This window comes from Medicago sativa, chromosome 2 (assembly GCF_051527215.1).
Source record: "Medicago sativa cultivar Bolivia chromosome 2, Bolivia_mono, whole genome shotgun sequence".
NCBI lineage: Eukaryota > Viridiplantae > Streptophyta > Magnoliopsida > Fabales > Fabaceae > Medicago > Medicago sativa.
The window spans coordinates 43,562,650-43,583,745 of record NC_140750.1 but is presented as its reverse complement, the minus strand read 5'-3'; the positions used below and the strand labels follow the sequence as shown (position 1 = coordinate 43,583,745).

The 21,096-nt window shown below is 33.8% G+C and overlaps 1 protein-coding gene across 1 annotated transcript; it reads left to right on the top strand.

The window, feature by feature from the left end:
• Positions 1 to 283: 283 nt before the first annotated feature.
• LOC146946852 (uncharacterized) lies at positions 284 to 2,273 on the top strand. Its single transcript, XM_085748323.1, has one exon. It carries the CDS (start codon positions 465 to 467, stop codon positions 2,271 to 2,273), a length of 1,809 nt encoding a protein of 602 aa, XP_085604449.1. The 5' UTR covers positions 284 to 464.
• The last annotated feature ends 18,823 nt before the right edge of the window (positions 2,274 to 21,096 follow it).

Genomic DNA, 21,096 nt, shown 5'->3' with positions numbered 1-21,096 from the left:
ATTGCATTTTGAGTCACAAGAATTTTAAAGTTCAAATTATCAAATCAATTTCGTGAGTTTGGAGGAAAAATGATCATTTTTGGAATATTGGACTCATCAAGTGGTAATCAGAGCAAGGTTCTAAAAAGGGCCAAACTTTGGTAAAGTGTCTTTCTTCTTGTTCCTTATTATTTTTTTCTTCTTTTTCTGTCCAATATTGATATTCATACAAAAAAAACGAAAAAAAAAATATATTAGGAAAAAAATTGCTCCTTTTTGTGTTTCTGCCACACTCTAATTTTTTTTTCTTTATTTCTTTCATTTCTAGTCAACCTTTTATCCTTTGTTTCTTGTTTTAGTGTCTTTCTGTGTTAAGTCTTTGGGATTGTTGATTGTTTTTGGTTTCTTTAAAGAACTAAAAGAGCAATTTGAGTGGTAAGGACCATTTTAAACACTTGTTACTAATTTCACAAAATTTCACAATCATGTCTGATCCACCTTCACCTAGAACAGCAGCTATGACGATTCAAATGAGAGCAATGCGTGAGCATTTTGAGAGGCTGTTAAGAGAACAAGCTGAACAATTCCAACAAAGAGTTGATGAGTTAGAAAGAAGGTCTCAAAATTCTAATGATGGCAGTGGTGATGAGGATGAGAGGAGGCCTAGAAGGAGACCAAGGGAAAATCATTTAAGAGGCATAAAAATTAAAGTCCCATCTTTTGTTGGAAAGAGTGACCCAGAAGCATACCTAGAATGGGAGACTAAAATTGAACAAATTTTTAATTGCCATAATTACTCTAATGTTGAAAAAGTGCAGGTTGCTTCCATTGAGTTCAAGGAGTATGCTTTAGTATGGTGGGATCAATTGATCAAAGAAAGAAGAAGGTATGGAGAACAACCGATTGATACTTGGGATGAGATGAAGAGAATCATGAGGAGAAGGTTTGTACCTTCCTATTACCATAGAGATTTGCACAACAAATTGCAAAGACTTACTCAAGGTTCAAAAAGTGTTGAAGAATATTTCAAGGAGATGGAGATTGCGAAAATTAGAGCTAATGTGGAAGAAGACAATGAAGCAACCATGGCTAGATTTCTTCATGGTCTAAATCATGACATTAGTGACATTGTTGAACTTCATCACTATGTTGAAATGGATGACTTGGTACATCAAGCTGTCAAAGTGGAACAACAACTCAAGAGAAAAGGCCAAGTAAGAAGAAACAGTCCTTCTTCTAACTTTTCAAGTTGGAAGGATAAAATAGAGAAGGAGGGAGCATCATCATCAATTCCAAAGGAGTCCATGGCTGATCCTAAAGGTATACAAACAAACCCTTCTCAAAGTACTTCTACTAACAAAAGTGTTAAGTGTTTCAAATGTCAAGGTCAAGGTCACATAGCTTCTCAATGTCCAACAAAGAGAACTATGATAATTGAGGAGAATGAACACGTTGAGGTGGAGAATCATGATGGGTATGTTGAAGAGGAGGCTGAAGAAATACCAAGTGGAGACTTTTTCATGATTAGGAGGTTTTTGGGAAATCAAGCTAAGGAGGAGGAATCAAATCAAAGGGAAACTCTTTTCCACACAAGATGTCTTGTTCAAGGGAATGTATGCTCTTTAATTATTGATGGAGGTAGCTGTACTAATGTTGCTAGTACACATTTGGTGTCTAAATTGGAATTAGAAACAAAACCTCACCCAAGGCCTTACAAACTTCAATGGCTTAATGAACATGTAGAAATGCTTTGTGATAAACAAGTAGAGGTTTGTTTTAAAATTGGTAAGTATGAAGATGCTGTTTTGTGTGATGTAGTACCAATGGAGGCTAGTCATTTGTTGTTAGGGAGACCTTGGCAGTTTGATAGAAGTGTTCTTCACGATGGCCGAACGAACAAGTACTCTTTTATGCATTCTGGTCAAAAGATTTGTCTTGCACCATTGAGTCCTAGTGAGGTTAGAGATGATCAAAAGAAAATGAAAGAAAAATATGAGCAAGAAAAAAGAGAAAAAGAAAAATCAAAAGAAAAGAAAGAGAGTTTGCTTGAAAAAAAAGGAGAGATTCAAGAAATAGTCATGAACAAACAGCCCCTATATTTACTACTTTGCAAAAAGGTGGCTTTGTTGACTCACACTCAAAATTTTCCAAGTTGTACTAAAATTCCCTTGCAGGAATGTGAAGATGTATTGGCAAAGAAGGTACCACAAAAATTTGAAAGAATTGTGTTTGAACCTGGAGGTTGTATAACTTCCAAATTCGAGGACGAATTCTTTCGAAGAGGGGGAGTATGATGAGGGCCACAATGGAATGGAGGGAGGGCTTGCTTGCTGCCCATTTTGATGTTTTTTATTTTTATGTTGTAATAAAAGTGTAAGGGACCAATTCTGGTCAAAAACACTAAGTTTGAATTTCTAGTGTGTTTTATCCATTTTAAAGCTTGATAAAGCTTTAAATGGCGTGCTTGCCTTATTTTAAAAAGAAAATAATATGTTGAATCAAGTATAGTGAAAAGAAATCAAGAACATTAATGGGAGGGAGAAAAATAGCACATGACATGAAAGGAAAGAAGGAAGTGGTGCTGCCACACATTAAAGCACAATGAATTGTTTTCTTTCAGCCCATTCATTGAAGAAATCAATTGGAGACGTTTTTAGCATCATGGGAGACGCCCCACCATCAATTGTCTGCACAATTTCATTCTAAATCAATTTGTAACCATTTTTGCAATTATTCAGCACTAGGAATTGATGTTAGATTAATGGCTGAATTCTAAGAGTTTTCAAGAGTTATTTTCTTTGATGTTCCTTGTATTACAGCATATGACCTCTTTCTTATATATAAGGGGCGAAAATCATCAATAAGGATAAGACGATTTTGAGTGAAAAAACTACACTATGTGTGTTTTTGAGCAATTGCTCTTTGGTTCTGGATTGGACCAATTTTGATCATATCAAGAATCCTTTCTTGTGGTGATCCTCAATCCCATAGACTTATCACTTTCTTGGATTAGAAAGTGTGGCGTCCCTTTCTTTCCATTCCATTTCTCCATTTTATCTACAAAATCTGTTTGGGTCAAAATTCTGCCAGTTATCCATTTTAGCCCAAATATCCATTTTTCATTCTGTTTTATTGCATTTTGAGTCAAAAGAATTTTAAAGTTCAAATTATCAAATCAATTTCGTGAGTTTGGAGGAAAAATGATCATTTTTGGAATATTGGACTCATCAAAGGGACATCGAGGGACAAGTTCACTGTTTATCAAACTTCTAACCACATAGGCTAAAATTTCATCTTCACGACAAAGGTCATTTCAATACTTTCATTTTATCGAATTTCAAACCAAATAGGTTCACTTATCATGCTTCGTATCAAGGGAGATCGAGGGACAAGTTCAACCTTTATCAAACTTCTAACCATATAGGCTAAAATCTCATTTTCGCGATAAAGTCATTCCAATACTTTCATTTTTCTGAATATAAAACCAAATAGGTTCACATATCATGTTTCGCATCAAGGGACATCGAGGGACATGTTCACTGTTTATCAAACTTCTAACCACATAGGCTAAAATTTCATTTTCGCCACAAGGGTCATTTCAATACTTTCATTTTATCGAATTTCAAACCAAATAGGTTCACATATCATGTTTCGCATCAAGGGACATCGAGGGACAAGTTCACTGTTTATCAAACTTCTAACCACATAGGCTAAAATTTCATTTTCACGACAAAGGTCATTTCAATACTTTCATTTTATCGAATTTCAAACCAAATAGGTTCACATATCATATTTCGCATCAAGGGACATCGAGGGACATGTTCAACCTTCATATTTAACAAACATGTAACAATATAAGCTAAAATCTCGTTTTCGCGATAAGGGTCATCTCATTACTTTCAATTTACCAAATTTAAAACGAAATTGGTTCAAATATTATGTTACGCAATAAAGGACATCGAGGGACAAATTCAACATTAATATTTATCAAACTTTTAACCATGTAGGCTAAAATCTCATTTTTGGGACAATGGTCATTCAAATAATTTCATTTTGCCGAATACAATACCAAATAGGTTCACATATCATGTTTCGCATCAAGGGACATCGAGGGACAAGTTCACTGTTTATCAAACTTCTAACCACATAGGCTAAAATTTCATTTTCGCGACAAGGGTCATTTCAATACTTTCATTTTATCGAATTTCAAACCAAATAGGTTCACATATCATGTTTCGCATCAAGGGACATCGAGGGACAAGTTCACTGTTTATCAAACTTCTAACCACATAGGCTAAAATTTCATTTTCACGACAAAGGTCATTTCAATACTTTCATTTTATCGAATTTCAAACCAAATAGGTTCACTTATCATGCTTCGTATCAAGGGAGATCGAGGGACAAGTTCAACCTTTATAAAACTTCTAACCATATAGGCTAAAATCTCATTTTCGCGACAAAGTGATTCCAATACTTTCATTTTTCTGAATATAAAACCAAATAGGTTCACATATCAGGTTTCGCATCAAAGGACATCGAAGGACAAGTTCACTGTTTATCAAACTTCTAACCACATAGGCTAAAATTTCATTTTCGCCACAAGGGTCATTTCAATACTTTCATTTTATCGAATTTCAAACCAAATAGGTTCACATATCATGTTTCGCATCAAGGGACATCGAGGGACAAGTTCACTGTTTATCAAACTTCTAACCACATAGGCTAAAATTTCATTTTCGCGACAAGGGTCATTTCAATACCTTCATTTTATCGAATTTCAAACCAAATAGGTTCACATATTATGTTTCGCATCAAGGGACATCGAGGGACATGTTCAACCTTCATATTTAACAAACATGTAACAATATAAGCTAAAATCTCGTTTTCGCGATAAGGGTGATGAGGGCCACAATGGAATGGAGGGAGGGCTTGCTTGCTGCCCATTTTGATGTTTTTTATTTTTATGTTGTAATAAAAGTGTAAGGGACCAATTCTGGTCAAAAACACTAAGTTTGAATTTCTAGTGTGTTTTATCCATTTTAAAGCTTGATAAAGCTTTAAATGGCGTGCTTGCCTTATTTTAAAAAGAAAATAATATGTTGAATCAAGTATAGTGAAAAGAAATCAAGAACATTAATGGGAGGGAGAAAAATAGCACATGACATGAAAGGAAAGAAGGAAGTGGTGCTGCCACACATTAAAGCTCTGATACCACTTGATGAGTCCAATATTCCAAAAATGATCATTTTTCCTCCAAACTCACGAAATTGATTTGATAATTTGAACTTTAAAATTCTTGTGACTCAAAATGCAATAAAACAGAATGAAAAATGGATATTTGGGCTAAAATGGATAACTGGCAGAATTTTGACCCAAACAGATTTTGTAGATAAAATGGAGAAATGGAATGGAAAGAAAGGGACGCCACACTTTCTAATCCAAGAAAGTGATAAGTCTATGGGATTGAGGATCACCACAAGAAAGGATTCTTGATATGATCAAAATTGGTCCAATCCAGAACCAAAGAGCAATTGCTCAAAAACACACATAGTGTAGTTTTTTCACTCAAAATCGTCTTATCCTTATTGATGATTTTCGCCCCTTATATATAAGAAAGAGGTCATATGCTGTAATACAAGGAACATCAAAGAAAATAACTCTTGAAAACTCTTAGAATTCAGCCATTAATCTAACATCAATTCCTAGTGCTGAATAATTGCAAAAATGGTTACAAATTGATTTAGAATGAAATTGTGCAGACAATTGATGGTGGGGCGTCTCCCATGATGCTAAAAACGTCTCCAATTGATTTCTTCAATGAATGGGCTGAAAGAAAACAATTCATTGTGCTTTAATGTGTGGCAGCACCACTTCCTTCTTTCCTTTCATGTCATGTGCTATTTTTCTCCCTCCCATTAATGTTCTTGATTTCTTTTCACTATACTTGATTCAACATATTATTTTCTTTTTAAAATAAGGCAAGCACGCCATTTAAAGCTTTATCAAGCTTTAAAATGGATAAAACACACTAGAAATTCAAACTTAGTGTTTTTGACCAGAATTGGTCCCTTACACTTTTATTACAACATAAAAATAAAAAACATCAAAATGGGCAGCAAGCAAGCCCTCCCTCCATTCCATTGTGGCCCTCATCAAAGGGTCATCTCATTACTTTCAATTTACCAAATTTAAAACGAAATTGGTTCAAATATTATGTTACGCAATAAAGGACATCGAGGGACAAATTCAACATTAATATTTATCAAACTTTTAACCATATAGGCTAAAATCTCATTTTTGGGACAATGGTCATTCAAATAATATCATTTTGCCGAATACAAAACCAAATAGGTTCACATATCATGTTTCGTATCAAGGGAGATCGAGGGACAAGTTCAACCTTTATCAAACTTCTAACCATATAGGCTAAAATCTCATTTTCGCGACAAAGTCATTCGAATACTTTCATTTTTCCGAATATAAAACCAAATAGGTGCACATATCATGTTTTGCATCAAGGGACATCGAGGCACAAGTTCACTGTTTATCAAACTTCTAACCACATAGGCTAAAATTTCATTTTTGCGACAAGGGTCATTTCAATACTTTCATTTTATCGAATTTCAAACCAAATAGGTTCACATATCATGTTTCGCATCAAGGGACATCGAGGGACAAGTTCACTGTTTATGAAACTTCTAACCACATAGGCTAAAATTTCATTTTCCCGACAAAGGTCATTTCAATACTTTCATTTTATCGAATTTCAAACCAAATAGGTTCACTTATCATGCTTCGTATCAAGGGAGATCGAGGGACAAGTTCAACCTTTATCAAACTTCTAACCATATAGGCTAAAATCTCATTTTCGCGACAAAGTCATTCCAATACTTTCATTTTTCTGAATATAAAACCAAATAGGTTCACATATCATGTTTCGCATCAAGGGACATCGAGGGACAAGTTCACCGTTTATCAAACTTCTAACCACATAGGCTAAAATTTCATTTTCGCCACAAGGGTCATTTCAATACTTTCATTTTATCGAATTTCAAACCAAATAGGTTCACATATCATGTTTCGCATCAAGGGACATCGAGGGACAAGTTCACTGTTTATCAAACTTCTAACCACATAGGCTAAAATTTCATTTTCACGACAAAGGTCATTTCAATACTTTCATTTTATCGAATTTTAAACCAAATAGGTTCACATATCATATTTCGCATCAAGGGACATCGAGGGACATGTTCAACCTTCATATTTAACAAACATGTAACAATATAAGCTAAAATCTCGTTTTCGCGATAAGGGTCATCTCATTACTTTCAATTTACCAAATTTAAAACGAAATTGGTTCAAATATTATGTTACGCAATAAAGGACATCGAGGGACAAATTCAACATTAATATTTATCAAACTTTTAACCATATAGGCTAAAATCTCATTTTTGGGACAATGGTCATTCAAATAATTTCATTTTGCCGAATACAATACCAAATAGGTTCACATATCATGTTTCGTATCAAGGGAGATCGAGGGACAAGTTCAACCTTTATCAAACTTCTAACCATATAGGCTAAAATCTCATATTCGCGACAAAGTCATTCCAATACTTTCATTTTTCTGAATATAAAACCAAATAGGTTCACATATCATGTTTCGCATCAAGGGACATCGAGGGACAAGTTCACTGTTTATCAAACTTCTAACCACATAGGCTAAAATTTCATTTTTGCGACAAGGGTCATTTCAATACCTTCATTTTATCGAATTTCAAACCAAATAGGTTCACATATTATGTTTCGCATCAAGGGACATCGAGGGACATGTTCAACCTTCATATTTAACAAACATGTAACAATATAAGCTAAAATCTCGTTTTCGCGATAAGGGTCATCTCATTACTTTCAATTTACCAAATTTAAAACGAAATTAGTTCAAATATTATGTTACGCAATAAAGGACATCGAGGGACAAATTCAACATTAATATTTATCAAACTTTTAACCATATAGGCTAAAATCTCATTTTTGGGACAATGGTCATTCAAATAATTTCATTTTGCCGAATACAATACCAAATAGGTTCAAATATCATGTTTCGTATCAAGGGAGATCGAGGGACAAGTTCAACCTTTATCAAACTTCTAACCATATAGGCTAAAATCTCATTTTCGCGACAAAGTCATTCCAATACTTTCATTTTTCTGAATATAAAACCAAATAGGTTCACATATCATGTTTCGCATCAAGGGACATCGAGGGACAAGTTCACTGTTTATCAAACTTCTAACCACATAGGCTAAAATTTCATTTTTGCGACAAGGGTCATTTCAATACCTTCATTTTATCGAATTTCAAACCAAATAGGTTCACATATTCTGTTTCGCATCAAGGGACATCGAGGGACATGTTCAACCTTCATATTTAACAAACATGTAACAATATTAGCTAAAATCTCGTTTTCGCGATAAGGGTCATCTCATTACTTTCAATTTACCAAATTTAAAACGAAATTGGTTCAAATATTATGTTACGCAATAAAGGACATCGAGGGACAAATTCAACATTAATATTTATCAAACTTTTAACCATATAGGCTAAAATCTCATTTTTGGGACAATGGTCATTCAAATAATTTCATTTTGCCGAATACAAAACCAAATAGGTTCACATATCATGTTTCGTATCAAGGGAGATCGAGGGACAAGTTCAACCTTTATCAAACGTCTAACCATACAGGCTAAAATCTCATTTTCGCGACAAAGTCATTTGAATACTTTCATTTTTCCGAATATAAAACCAAATAGGTTCACATATCATGTTTCGCATCAAGGGACATCGGGGCATAAGTTCACTGTTTATCAAACTTCTAACCACATAGGCTAAAATTTCATTTTTGCGATAAGGGTCATTTCAATACTTTCATTTTATCGAATTTCAAACCAAATAGGTTCACATATCATGTTTCGCATCAAGGGACATCGAGGGACATGTTCAACCTTCATATTTAAGAAACATGTAACAATATATGCTAAAATCCCGTTTTCGCGATAAGGGTCATCTCATTACTTTCAATTTACCAAATTTAAAACGAAATTTGTTCAAATATTATGTTACGCAATAAAGAACATCGAGGGACAAATTCAACATTAATATTTATCAAACTCTTAACCATATAGGCTAAAATCTCTTTTTTGGGACAATGGTCATTCAAATAATTTCATTTTGCCGAATACAATACCAAATAGGTTCACATATCATGTTTCGTATCAAGGGAGATCGAGGGACAAGTTCAACCTTTATCAAACTTCTAACCATATAGGCTAAAATCTCATTTTCGCGACAAAGTCATTCCAATACTTTCATTTTTTCGAATATAAAACCAAATAGGTTCACATATCATGTTTCGCATCAAGGGACATCGAGGGACAAGTTCACTGTTTATCAAACTTCTAACCACATAGGCTAAAATTTCATTTTCGCGACAAGGGTCATTTCAATACTTTCATTTTATCGAATTTCAAACCAAATAGGTTCACATATCATGTTTCGCATCAAGGGACATCGAGGGACAAGTTCACTGTTTATCAAACTTCTAACCACATAGGCTAAAATTTCATTTTCACGACAAAGGTCATTTCAATACTTTCATTTTATCGAATTTCAAACCAAATAGGTTCACTTATCATGCTTCGTATCAAGGGAGATCGAGGGACAAGTTCAACCTTTATCAAACTTCTAACCATATAGGCTAAAATCTCATTTTCGCGACAAAGTCATTCCAATACTTTCATTTTTCTGAATATAAAACCAAATAGGTTCACATATCATGTTTCGCATCAAAGGACATCGAAGGACAAGTTCACTGTTTATCAAACTTCTAACCACATAGGCTAAAATTTCATTTTCGCCACAAGGGTCATTTCAATACTTTCATTTTATCGAATTTCAAACCAAATAGGTTCACATATCATGTTTCGCATCAAGGGACATCGAGGGACAAGTTCACTGTTTATCAAACTTCTAACCACATAGGCTAAAATTTCATTTTCACGACAAAGGTCATTTCAATACTTTCATTTTATCGAATTTCAAACCAAATAGGTTCACTTATCATGCTTCGTATCAAGGGAGATCGAGGGACAAGTTCAACCTTTATCAAACTTCTAACCATATAGGCTAAAATCTCATTTTCGCGACAAAGTCATTCCAATACTTTCATTTTTCTGAATATAAAACCAAATAGGTTCACATATCATGTTTCGCATCAAAGGACATCGAAGGACAAGTTCACTGTTTATCAAACTTCTAACCACATAGGCTAAAATTTCATTTTCGCCACAAGGGTCATTTCAATACTTTCATTTTATCGAATTTCAAACCAAATAGGTTCACATATCATGTTTCGCATCAAGGGACATCGAGGGACAAGTTCACTGTTTATCAAACTTCTAACCACATAGGCTAAAATTTCATTTTCGCGACAAGGGTCATTTCAATACCTTCATTTTATCGAATTTCAAACCAAATAGGTTCACATATTATGTTTCGCATCAAGGGACATCGAGGGACATGTTCAACCTTCATATTTAACAAACATGTAACAATATAAGCTAAAATCTCGTTTTCGCGATAAGGGTCATCTCATTACTTTCAATTTACCAAATTTAAAACGAAATTGGTTCAAATATTATGTTACGCAATAAAGGACATCGAGGGACAAATTCAACATTAATATTTATCAAACTTTTAACCATATAGGCTAAAATCTCATTTTTGGGACAATGGTCATTCAAATAATATCATTTTGCCGAATACAAAACCAAATAGGTTCACATATCATGTTTCGTATCAAGGGAGATCGAGGGACAAGTTCAACCTTTATCAAACTTCAAACCATATAGGCTAAAATCTCATTTTCGCGACAAAGTCATTCGAATACTTTCATTTTTCCGAATATAAAACCAAATAGGTGCACATATCATGTTTTGCATCAAGGGACATGGAGGCACAAGTTCACTGTTTATCAAACTTCTAACCACATAGGCTAAAATTTCATTTTTGCGACAAGGGTCATTTCAATACTTTCATTTTATCGAATTTCAAACCAAATAGGTTCACATATCATGTTTCGCATCAAGGGACATCGAGGGACAAGTTCACTGTTTATCAAACTTCTAACCACATAGGCTAAAATTTCATTTTCACGACAAAGGTCATTTCAATACTTTCATTTTATCGAATTTCAAACCAAATAGGTTCACTTATCATGCTTCGTATCAAGGGAGATCGAGGGACAAGTTCAACCTTTATCAAACTTCTAACCATATAGGCTAAAATCTCATTTTCGCGACAAAGTCATTCCAATACTTTCATTTTTCTGAATATAAAACCAAATAGGTTCACATATCATGTTTCGCATCAAGGGACATCGAGGGACAAGTTCACTGTTTATCAAACTTCTAACCACATAGGCTAAAATTTCATTTTCGCCACAAGGGTCATTTCAATACTTTCATTTTATCGAATTTCAAACCAAATAGGTTCACATATCATGTTTCGCATCAAGGGACATCGAGGGACAAGTTCACTGTTTATCAAACTTCTAACCACATAGGCTAAAATTTCATTTTCACGACAAAGGTCATTTCAATACTTTCATTTTATCGAATTTCAAACCAAATAGGTTCACATATCATATTTCGCATCAAGGGACATCGAGGGACATGTTCAACCTTCATATTTAACAAACATGTAACAATATAAGCTAAAATCTCGTTTTCGCGATAAGGGTCATCTCATTACTTTCAATTTACCAAATTTAAAACGAAATTGGTTCAAATATTATGTTACGCAATAAAGGACATCGAGGGACAAATTCAACATTAATATTTATCAAACTTTTAACCATATAGGCTAAAATCTCATTTTTGGGACAATGGTCATTCAAATAATTTCATTTTGCCGAATACAATACCAAATAGGTTCACATATCATGTTTCGTATCAAGGGAGATCGAGGGACAAGTTCAACCTTTATCAAACTTCTAACCATATAGGCTAAAATCTCATATTCGCGACAAAGTCATTCCAATACTTTCATTTTTCTGAATATAAAACCAAATAGGTTCACATATCATGTTTCGCATCAAGGGACATCGAGGGACAAGTTCACTGTTTATCAAACTTCTAACCACATAGGCTAAAATTTCATTTTTGCGACAAGGGTCATTTCAATACCTTCATTTTATCGAATTTCAAACCAAATAGGTTCACATATTATGTTTCGCATCAAGGGACATCGAGGGACATGTTCAACCTTCATATTTAACAAACATGTAACAATATAAGCTAAAATCTCGTTTTCGCGATAAGGGTCATCTCATTACTTTCAATTTACCAAATTTAAAACGAAATTGGTTCAAATATTATGTTACGCAATAAAGGACATCGAGGGACAAATTCAACATTAATATTTATCAAACTTTTAACCATATAGGCTAAAATCTCATTTTTGGGACAATGGTCATTCAAATAATATCATTTTGCCGAATACAAAACCAAATAGGTTCACATATCATGTTTCGTATCAAGGGAGATCGAGGGACAAGTTCAACCTTTATCAAACTTCTAACCATATAGGCTAAAATCTCATTTTCGCGACAAAGTCATTCGAATACTTTCATTTTTCCGAATATAAAACCAAATAGGTGCACATATCATGTTTTGCATCAAGGGACATCGAGGCACAAGTTCACTGTTTATCAAACTTCTAACCACATAGGCTAAAATTTCATTTTTGCGACAAGGGTCATTTCAATACTTTCATTTTATCGAATTTCAAACCAAATAGGTTCACATATCATGTTTCGCATCAAGGGACATCGAGGGACAAGTTCACTGTTTATCAAACTTCTAACCACATAGGCTAAAATTTCATTTTCACGACAAAGGTCATTTCAATACTTTCATTTTATCGAATTTCAAACCAAATAGGTTCACTTATCATGCTTCGTATCAAGGGAGATCGAGGGACAAGTTCAACCTTTATCAAACTTCTAACCATATAGGCTAAAATCTCATTTTCGCGACAAAGTCATTCCAATACTTTCATTTTTCTGAATATAAAACCAAATAGGTTCACATATCATGTTTCGCATCAAGGGACATCGAGGGACAAGTTCACTGTTTATCAAACTTCTAACCACATAGGCTAAAATTTCATTTTCGCCACAAGGGTCATTTCAATACTTTCATTTTATCGAATTTCAAACCAAATAGGTTCACATATCATGTTTCGCATCAAGGGACATCGAGGGACAAGTTCACTGTTTATCAAACTTCTAACCACATAGGCTAAAATTTCATTTTCACGACAAAGGTCATTTCAATACTTTCATTTTATCGAATTTCAAACCAAATAGGTTCACATATCATATTTCGCATCAAGGGACATCGAGGGACATGTTCAACCTTCATATTTAACAAACATGTAACAATATAAGCTAAAATCTCGTTTTCGCGATAAGGGTCATCTCATTACTTTCAATTTACCAAATTTAAAACGAAATTGGTTCAAATATTATGTTACGCAATAAAGGACATCGAGGGACAAATTCAACATTAATATTTATCAAACTTTTAACCATATAGGCTAAAATCTCATTTTTGGGACAATGGTCATTCAAATAATTTCATTTTGCCGAATACAATACCAAATAGGTTCACATATCATGTTTCGTATCAAGGGAGATCGAGGGACAAGTTCAACCTTTATCAAACGTCTAACCATACAGGCTAAAATCTCATTTTCGCGACAAAGTCATTTGAATACTTTCATTTTTCCGAATATAAAACCAAATAGGTTCACATATCATGTTTCGCATCAAGGGACATCGGGGCATAAGTTCACTGTTTATCAAACTTCTAACCACATAGGCTAAAATTTCATTTTTGCGATAAGGGTCATTTCAATACTTTCATTTTATCGAATTTCAAACCAAATAGGTTCACATATCATGTTTCGCATCAAGGGACATCGAGGGACATGTTCAACCTTCATATTTAAGAAACATGTAACAATATATGCTAAAATCCCGTTTTCGCGATAAGGGTCATCTCATTACTTTCAATTTACCAAATTTAAAACGAAATTTGTTCAAATATTATGTTACGCAATAAAGAACATCGAGGGACAAATTCAACATTAATATTTATCAAACTCTTAACCATATAGGCTAAAATCTCTTTTTTGGGACAATGGTCATTCAAATAATTTCATTTTGCCGAATACAATACCAAATAGGTTCACATATCATGTTTCGTATCAAGGGAGATCGAGGGACAAGTTCAACCTTTATCAAACTTCTAACCATATAGGCTAAAATCTCATTTTCGCGACAAAGTCATTCCAATACTTTCATTATTTCGAATATAAAACCAAATAGGTTCACATATCATGTTTCGCATCAAGGGACATCGAGGGACAAGTTCACTGTTTATCAAACTTCTAACCACATAGGCTAAAATTTCATTTTCGCGACAAGGGTCATTTCAATACTTTCATTTTATCGAATTTCAAACCAAATAGGTTCACATATCATGTTTCGCATCAAGGGACATCGAGGGACAAGTTCACTGTTTATCAAACTTCTAACCACATAGGCTAAAATTTCATTTTCACGACAAAGGTCATTTCAATACTTTCATTTTATCGAATTTCAAACCAAATAGGTTCACTTATCATGCTTCGTATCAAGGGAGATCGAGGGACAAGTTCAACCTTTATCAAACTTCTAACCATATAGGCTAAAATCTCATTTTCGCGACAAAGTCATTCCAATACTTTCATTTTTCTGAATATAAAACCAAATAGGTTCACATATCATGTTTCGCATCAAAGGACATCGAAGGACAAGTTCACTGTTTATCAAACTTCTAACCACATAGGCTAAAATTTCATTTTCGCCACAAGGGTCATTTCAATACTTTCATTTTATCGAATTTCAAACCAAATAGGTTCACATATCATGTTTCGCATCAAGGGACATCGAGGGACAAGTTCACTGTTTATCAAACTTCTAACCACATAGGCTAAAATTTCATTTTCGCGACAAGGGTCATTTCAATACCTTCATTTTATCGAATTTCAAACCAAATAGGTTCACATATTATGTTTCGCATCAAGGGACATCGAGGGACATGTTCAACCTTCATATTTAACAAACATGTAACAATATAAGCTAAAATCTCGTTTTCGCGATAAGGGTCATCTCATTACTTTCAATTTACCAAATTTAAAACGAAATTGGTTCAAATATTATGTTACGCAATAAAGGACATCGAGGGACAAATTCAACATTAATATTTATCAAACTTTTAACCATATAGGCTAAAATCTCATTTTTGGGACAATGGTCATTCAAATAATATCATTTTGCCGAATACAAAATCAAATAGGTTCACATATCATGTTTCGTATCAAGGGAGATCGAGGGACAAGTTCAACCTTTATCAAACTTCTAACCATATAGGCTAAAATCTCATTTTCGCGACAAAGTCATTCGAATACTTTCATTTTTCCGAATATAAAACCAAATAGGTGCACATATCATGTTTTGCATCAAGGGACATCGAGGCACAAGTTCACTGTTTATCAAACTTCTAACCACATAGGCTAAAATTTCATTTTTGCGACAAGGGTCATTTCAATACTTTCATTTTATCGAATTTCAAACCAAATAGGTTCACATATCATGTTTCGCATCAAGGGACATCGAGGGACAAGTTCACTGTTTATCAAACTTCTAACCACATAGGCTAAAATTTCATTTTCACGACAAAGGTCATTTCAATACTTTCATTTTATCGAATTTCAAACCAAATAGGTTCACTTATCATGCTTCGTATCAAGGGAGATCGAGGGACAAGTTCAACCTTTATCAAACTTCTAACCATATAGGCTAAAATCTCATTTTCGCGACAAAGTCATTCCAATACTTTCATTTTTCTGAATATAAAACCAAATAGGTTCACATATCATGTTTCGCATCAAGGGACATCGAGGGACAAGTTCACTGTTTATCAAACTTCTAACCACATAGGCTAAAATTTCATTTTCGCCACAAGGGTCATTTCAATACTTTCATTTTATCGAATTTCAAACCAAATAGGTTCACTTATCATGCTTCGTATCAAGGGAGATCGAGGGACAAGTTCAACCTTTATCAAACTTCTAACCATATAGGCTAAAATCTCATTTTCGCGACAAAGTCATTCCAATACTTTCATTTTTCTGAATATAAAACCAAATAGGTTCACATATCATGTTTCGCATCAAGGGACATCGAGGGACAAGTTCACTGTTTATCAAACTTCTAACCACATAGGCTAAAATTTCATTTTCGCCACAAGGGTCATTTCAATACTTTCATTTTATCGAATTTCAAACCAAATAGGTTCACATATCATGTTTCGCATCAAGGGACATCGAGGGACAAGTTCACTGTTTATCAAACTTCTAACCACATAGGCTAAAATTTCATTTTCACGACAAAGGTCATTTCAATACTTTCATTTTATCGAATTTCAAACCAAATAGGTTCATATATCATATTTCGCATCAAGGGACATCGAGGGACATGTTCAACCTTCATATTTAACAAACATGTAACAATATAAGCTAAAATCTCGTTTTCGCGATAAGGGTCATCTCATTACTTTCAATTTACCAAATTTAAAACGAAATTGGTTCAAATATTATGTTACGCAATAAAGGACATCGAGGGACAAATTCAACATTAATATTTATCAAACTTTTAACCATATAGGCTAAAATCTCATTTTTGGGACAATGGTCATTCAAATAATTTCATTTTGCCGAATACAATACCAAATAGGTTCACATATCATGTTTCGTATCAAGGGAGATCGAGGGACAAGTTCAACCTTTATCAAACTTCTAACCATATAGGCTAAAATCTCATATTCGCGACAAAGTCATTCCAATACTTTCATTTTTCTGAATATAAAACCAAATAGGTTCACATATCATGTTTCGCATCAAGGGACATCGAGGGACAAGTTCACTGTTTATCAAACTTCTAACCACATAGGCTAAAATTTCATTTTTGCGACAAGGGTCATTTCAATACCTTCATTTTATCGAATTTCAAACCAAATAGGTTCACATATTATGTTTCGCATCAAGGGACATCGAGGGACATGTTCAACCTTCATATTTAACAAACATGTAACAATATAAGCTAAAATCTCGTTTTCGCGATAAGGGTCATCTCATTACTTTCAATTTACCAAATTTAAAACGAAATTGGTTCAAATATTATGTTACGCAATAAAGGACATCGAGGGACAAATTCAACATTAATATTTATCAAACTTTTAACCATATAGGCTAAAATCTCATTTTTGGGACAATGGTCATTCAAATAATATCATTTTGCCGAATACAAAACCAAATAGGTTCACATATCATGTTTCGTATCAAGGGAGATCGAGGGACAAGTTCAACCTTTATCAAACTTCTAACCATATAGGCTAAAATCTCATTTTCGCGACAAAGTCATTCGAATACTTTCATTTTTCCGAATATAAAACCAAATAGGTGCACATATCATGTTTTGCATCAAGGGACATCGAGGCACAAGTTCACTGTTTATCAAACTTCTAACCACATAGGCTAAAATTTCATTTTTGCGACAAGGGTCATTTCAATACTTTCATTTTATCGAATTTCAAACCAAATAGGTTCACATATCATGTTTCGCATCAAGGGACATCGAGGGACAAGTTCACTGTTTATCAAACTTCTAACCACATAGGCTAAAATTTCATTTTCACGACAAAGGTCATTTCAATACTTTCATTTTATCGAATTTCAAACCAAATAGGTTCACTTATCATGCTTCGTATCAAGGGAGATCGAGGGACAAGTTCAACCTTTATCAAACTTCTAACCATATAGGCTAAAATCTCATTTTCGCGACAAAGTCATTCCAATACTTTCATTTTTCTGAATATAAAACCAAATAGGTTCACATATCATGTTTCGCATCAAGGGACATCGAGGGACAAGTTCACTGTTTATCAAACTTCTAACCACATAGGCTAAAATTTCATTTTCGCCACAAGGGTCATTTCAATACTTTCATTTTATCGAATTTCAAACCAAATAGGTTCACATATCATGTTTCGCATCAAGGGACATCGAGGGACAAGTTCACTGTTTATCAAACTTCTAACCACATAGGCTAAAATTTCATTTTTGCGACAAGGGTCATTTCAATACCTTCATTTTATCGAATTTCAAACCAAATAGGTTCACATATTATGTTTCGCATCAAGGGACATCGAGGGACATGTTCAACCTTCATATTTAACAAACATGTAACAATATTAGCTAAAATCTCGTTTTCGCGATAAGGGTCATCTCATTACTTTCAATTTACCAAATTTAAAACGAAATTGGTTCAAATATTATGTTACGCAATAAAGGACATCGAGGGACAAATTCAACATTAATATTTATCAAACTTTTAACCATATAGGCTAAAATCTCATTTTTGGGACAATGGTCATTCAAATAATTTCATTTTGCCGAATACAAAACCAAATAGGTTCACATATCATGTTTCGTATCAAGGGAGATCGAGGGACAAGTTCAACCTTTATCAAACGTCTAACCATACAGGCTAAAATCTCATTTTCGCGACAAAGTCATTTGAATACTTTCATTTTTCCGAATATAAAACCAAATAGGTTCACATATCATGTTTCGCATCAAGGGACATCGGGGCATAAGTTCACTGTTTATCAAACTTCTAACCACATAGGCTAAAATTTCATTTTTGCGATAAGGGTCATTTCAATACTTTCATTTTATCGAATTTCAAACCAAATAGGTTCACATATCATGTTTCGCATCAAGGGACATCGAGGGACATGTTCAACCTTCATATTTAAGAAACATGTAACAATATATGCTAAAATCCCGTTTTCGCGATAAGGGTCATCTCATTACTTTCAATTTACCAAATTTAAAACGAAATTTGTTCAAATATTATGTTACGCAATAAAGAACATCGAGGGACAAATTCAACATTAATATTTATCAAACTCTTAACCATATAGGCTAAAATCTCTTTTTTGGGACAATGGTCATTCAAATAATTTCATTTTGCCGAATACAATACCAAATAGGTTCACATATCATGTTTCGTATCAAGGGAGATCGAGGGACAAGTTCAACCTTTATCAAACTTCTAACCATATAGGCTAAAATCTCATTTTCGCGACAAAGTCATTCCAATACTTTCATTTTTTCGAATATAAAACCAAATAGGTTCACATATCATGTTTCGCATCAAGGGACATCGAGGGACAAGTTCACTGTTTATCAAACTTCTAACCACATAGGCTAAAATTTCATTTTCACGACAAAGGTCATTTCAATACTTTCATTTTATCGAATTTCAAACCAAATAGGTTCACTTATCATGCTTCGTATCAAGGGAGATCGAGGGACAAGTTCAACCTTTATCAAACTTCTAACCATATAGGCTAAAATCTCATTTTCGCGACAAAGTCATTCCAATACTTTCATTTTTCTGAATATAAAACCAAATAGGTTCACATATCATGTTTCGCATCAAGGGACATCGAGGGACAAGTTCACTGTTTATCAAACTTCTAACCACATAGGCTAAAATTTCATTTTCGCCACAAGGGTCATTTCAATACTTTCATTTTATCGAATTTCAAACCAAATAGGTTCACATATCATGTTTCGCATCAAGGGACATCGAGGGACAAGTTCACTGTTTATCAAACTTCTAACCACATAGGCTAAAATTTCATTTTCACGACAAAGGTCATTTCAATACTTTCATTTTATCGAATTTCAAACCAAATAGGTTCACATATCATATTTCGCATCAAGGGACATCGAGGGACATGTTCAACCTTCATATTTAACAAACATGTAACAATATAAGCTAAAATCTCGTTTTCGCGATAAGGGTCATCTCATTACTTTCAATTTACCAAATTTAAAACGAAATTGGTTCAAATATTATGTTACGCAATAAAGGACATCGAGGGACAAATTCAACATTAATATTTATCAAACTTTTAACCATATAGGCTAAAATCTCATTTTTGGGACAATGGTCATTCAAATAATTTCATTTTGCCGAATACAATACCAAATAGGTTCAAATATCATGTTTCGTATCAAGGGAGATCGAGGGACAAGTTCAACCTTTATCAAACTTCTAACCATATAGGCTAAAATCTCATTTTCGCGACAAAGTCATTCCAATACTTTCATTTTTCTGAATATAAAACCAAATAGGTTCACATATCATGTTTCGCATCAAGGGACATCGAGGGACAAGTTCACTGTTTATCAAACTTCTAACCACATAGGCTAAAATTTCATTTTTGCGACAAGGGTCATTTCAATACCTTCATTTTATCGAATTTCAAACCAAATAGGTTCACATATTATGTTTCGCATCAAGGGACATCGAGGGACATGTTCAACCTTCATATTTAACAAACATGTAACAATATTAGCTAAAATCTCGTTTTCGCGATAAGGGTCATCTCATTACTTTCAATTTACCAAATTTAAAACGAAATTGGTTCAAATATTATGTTACGCAATAAAGGACATCGAGGGACAAATTCAACATTAATATTTATCAAACTTTTAACCATATAGGCTAAAATCTCATTTTTGGGACAATGGTCATTCAAATAATTTCATTTTGCCGAATACAAAACCAAATAGGTTCACATATCATGTTTCGTATCAAGGGAGATCGAGGGACAAGTTCAACCTTTATCAAACGTCTAACCATACAGGCTAAAATCTCATTTTCGCGACAAAGTCATTTGAATACTTTCATTTTTCCGAATATAAAACCAAATAGGTTCACATATCATGTTTCGCATCAAGGGACATCGGGGCATAAGTTCACTGTTTATCAAACTTCTAACCACATAGGCTAAAATTTCATTTTTGCGATAAGGGTCATTTCAATACTTTCATTTTATCGAATTTCAAACCAAATAGGTTCACATATCATGT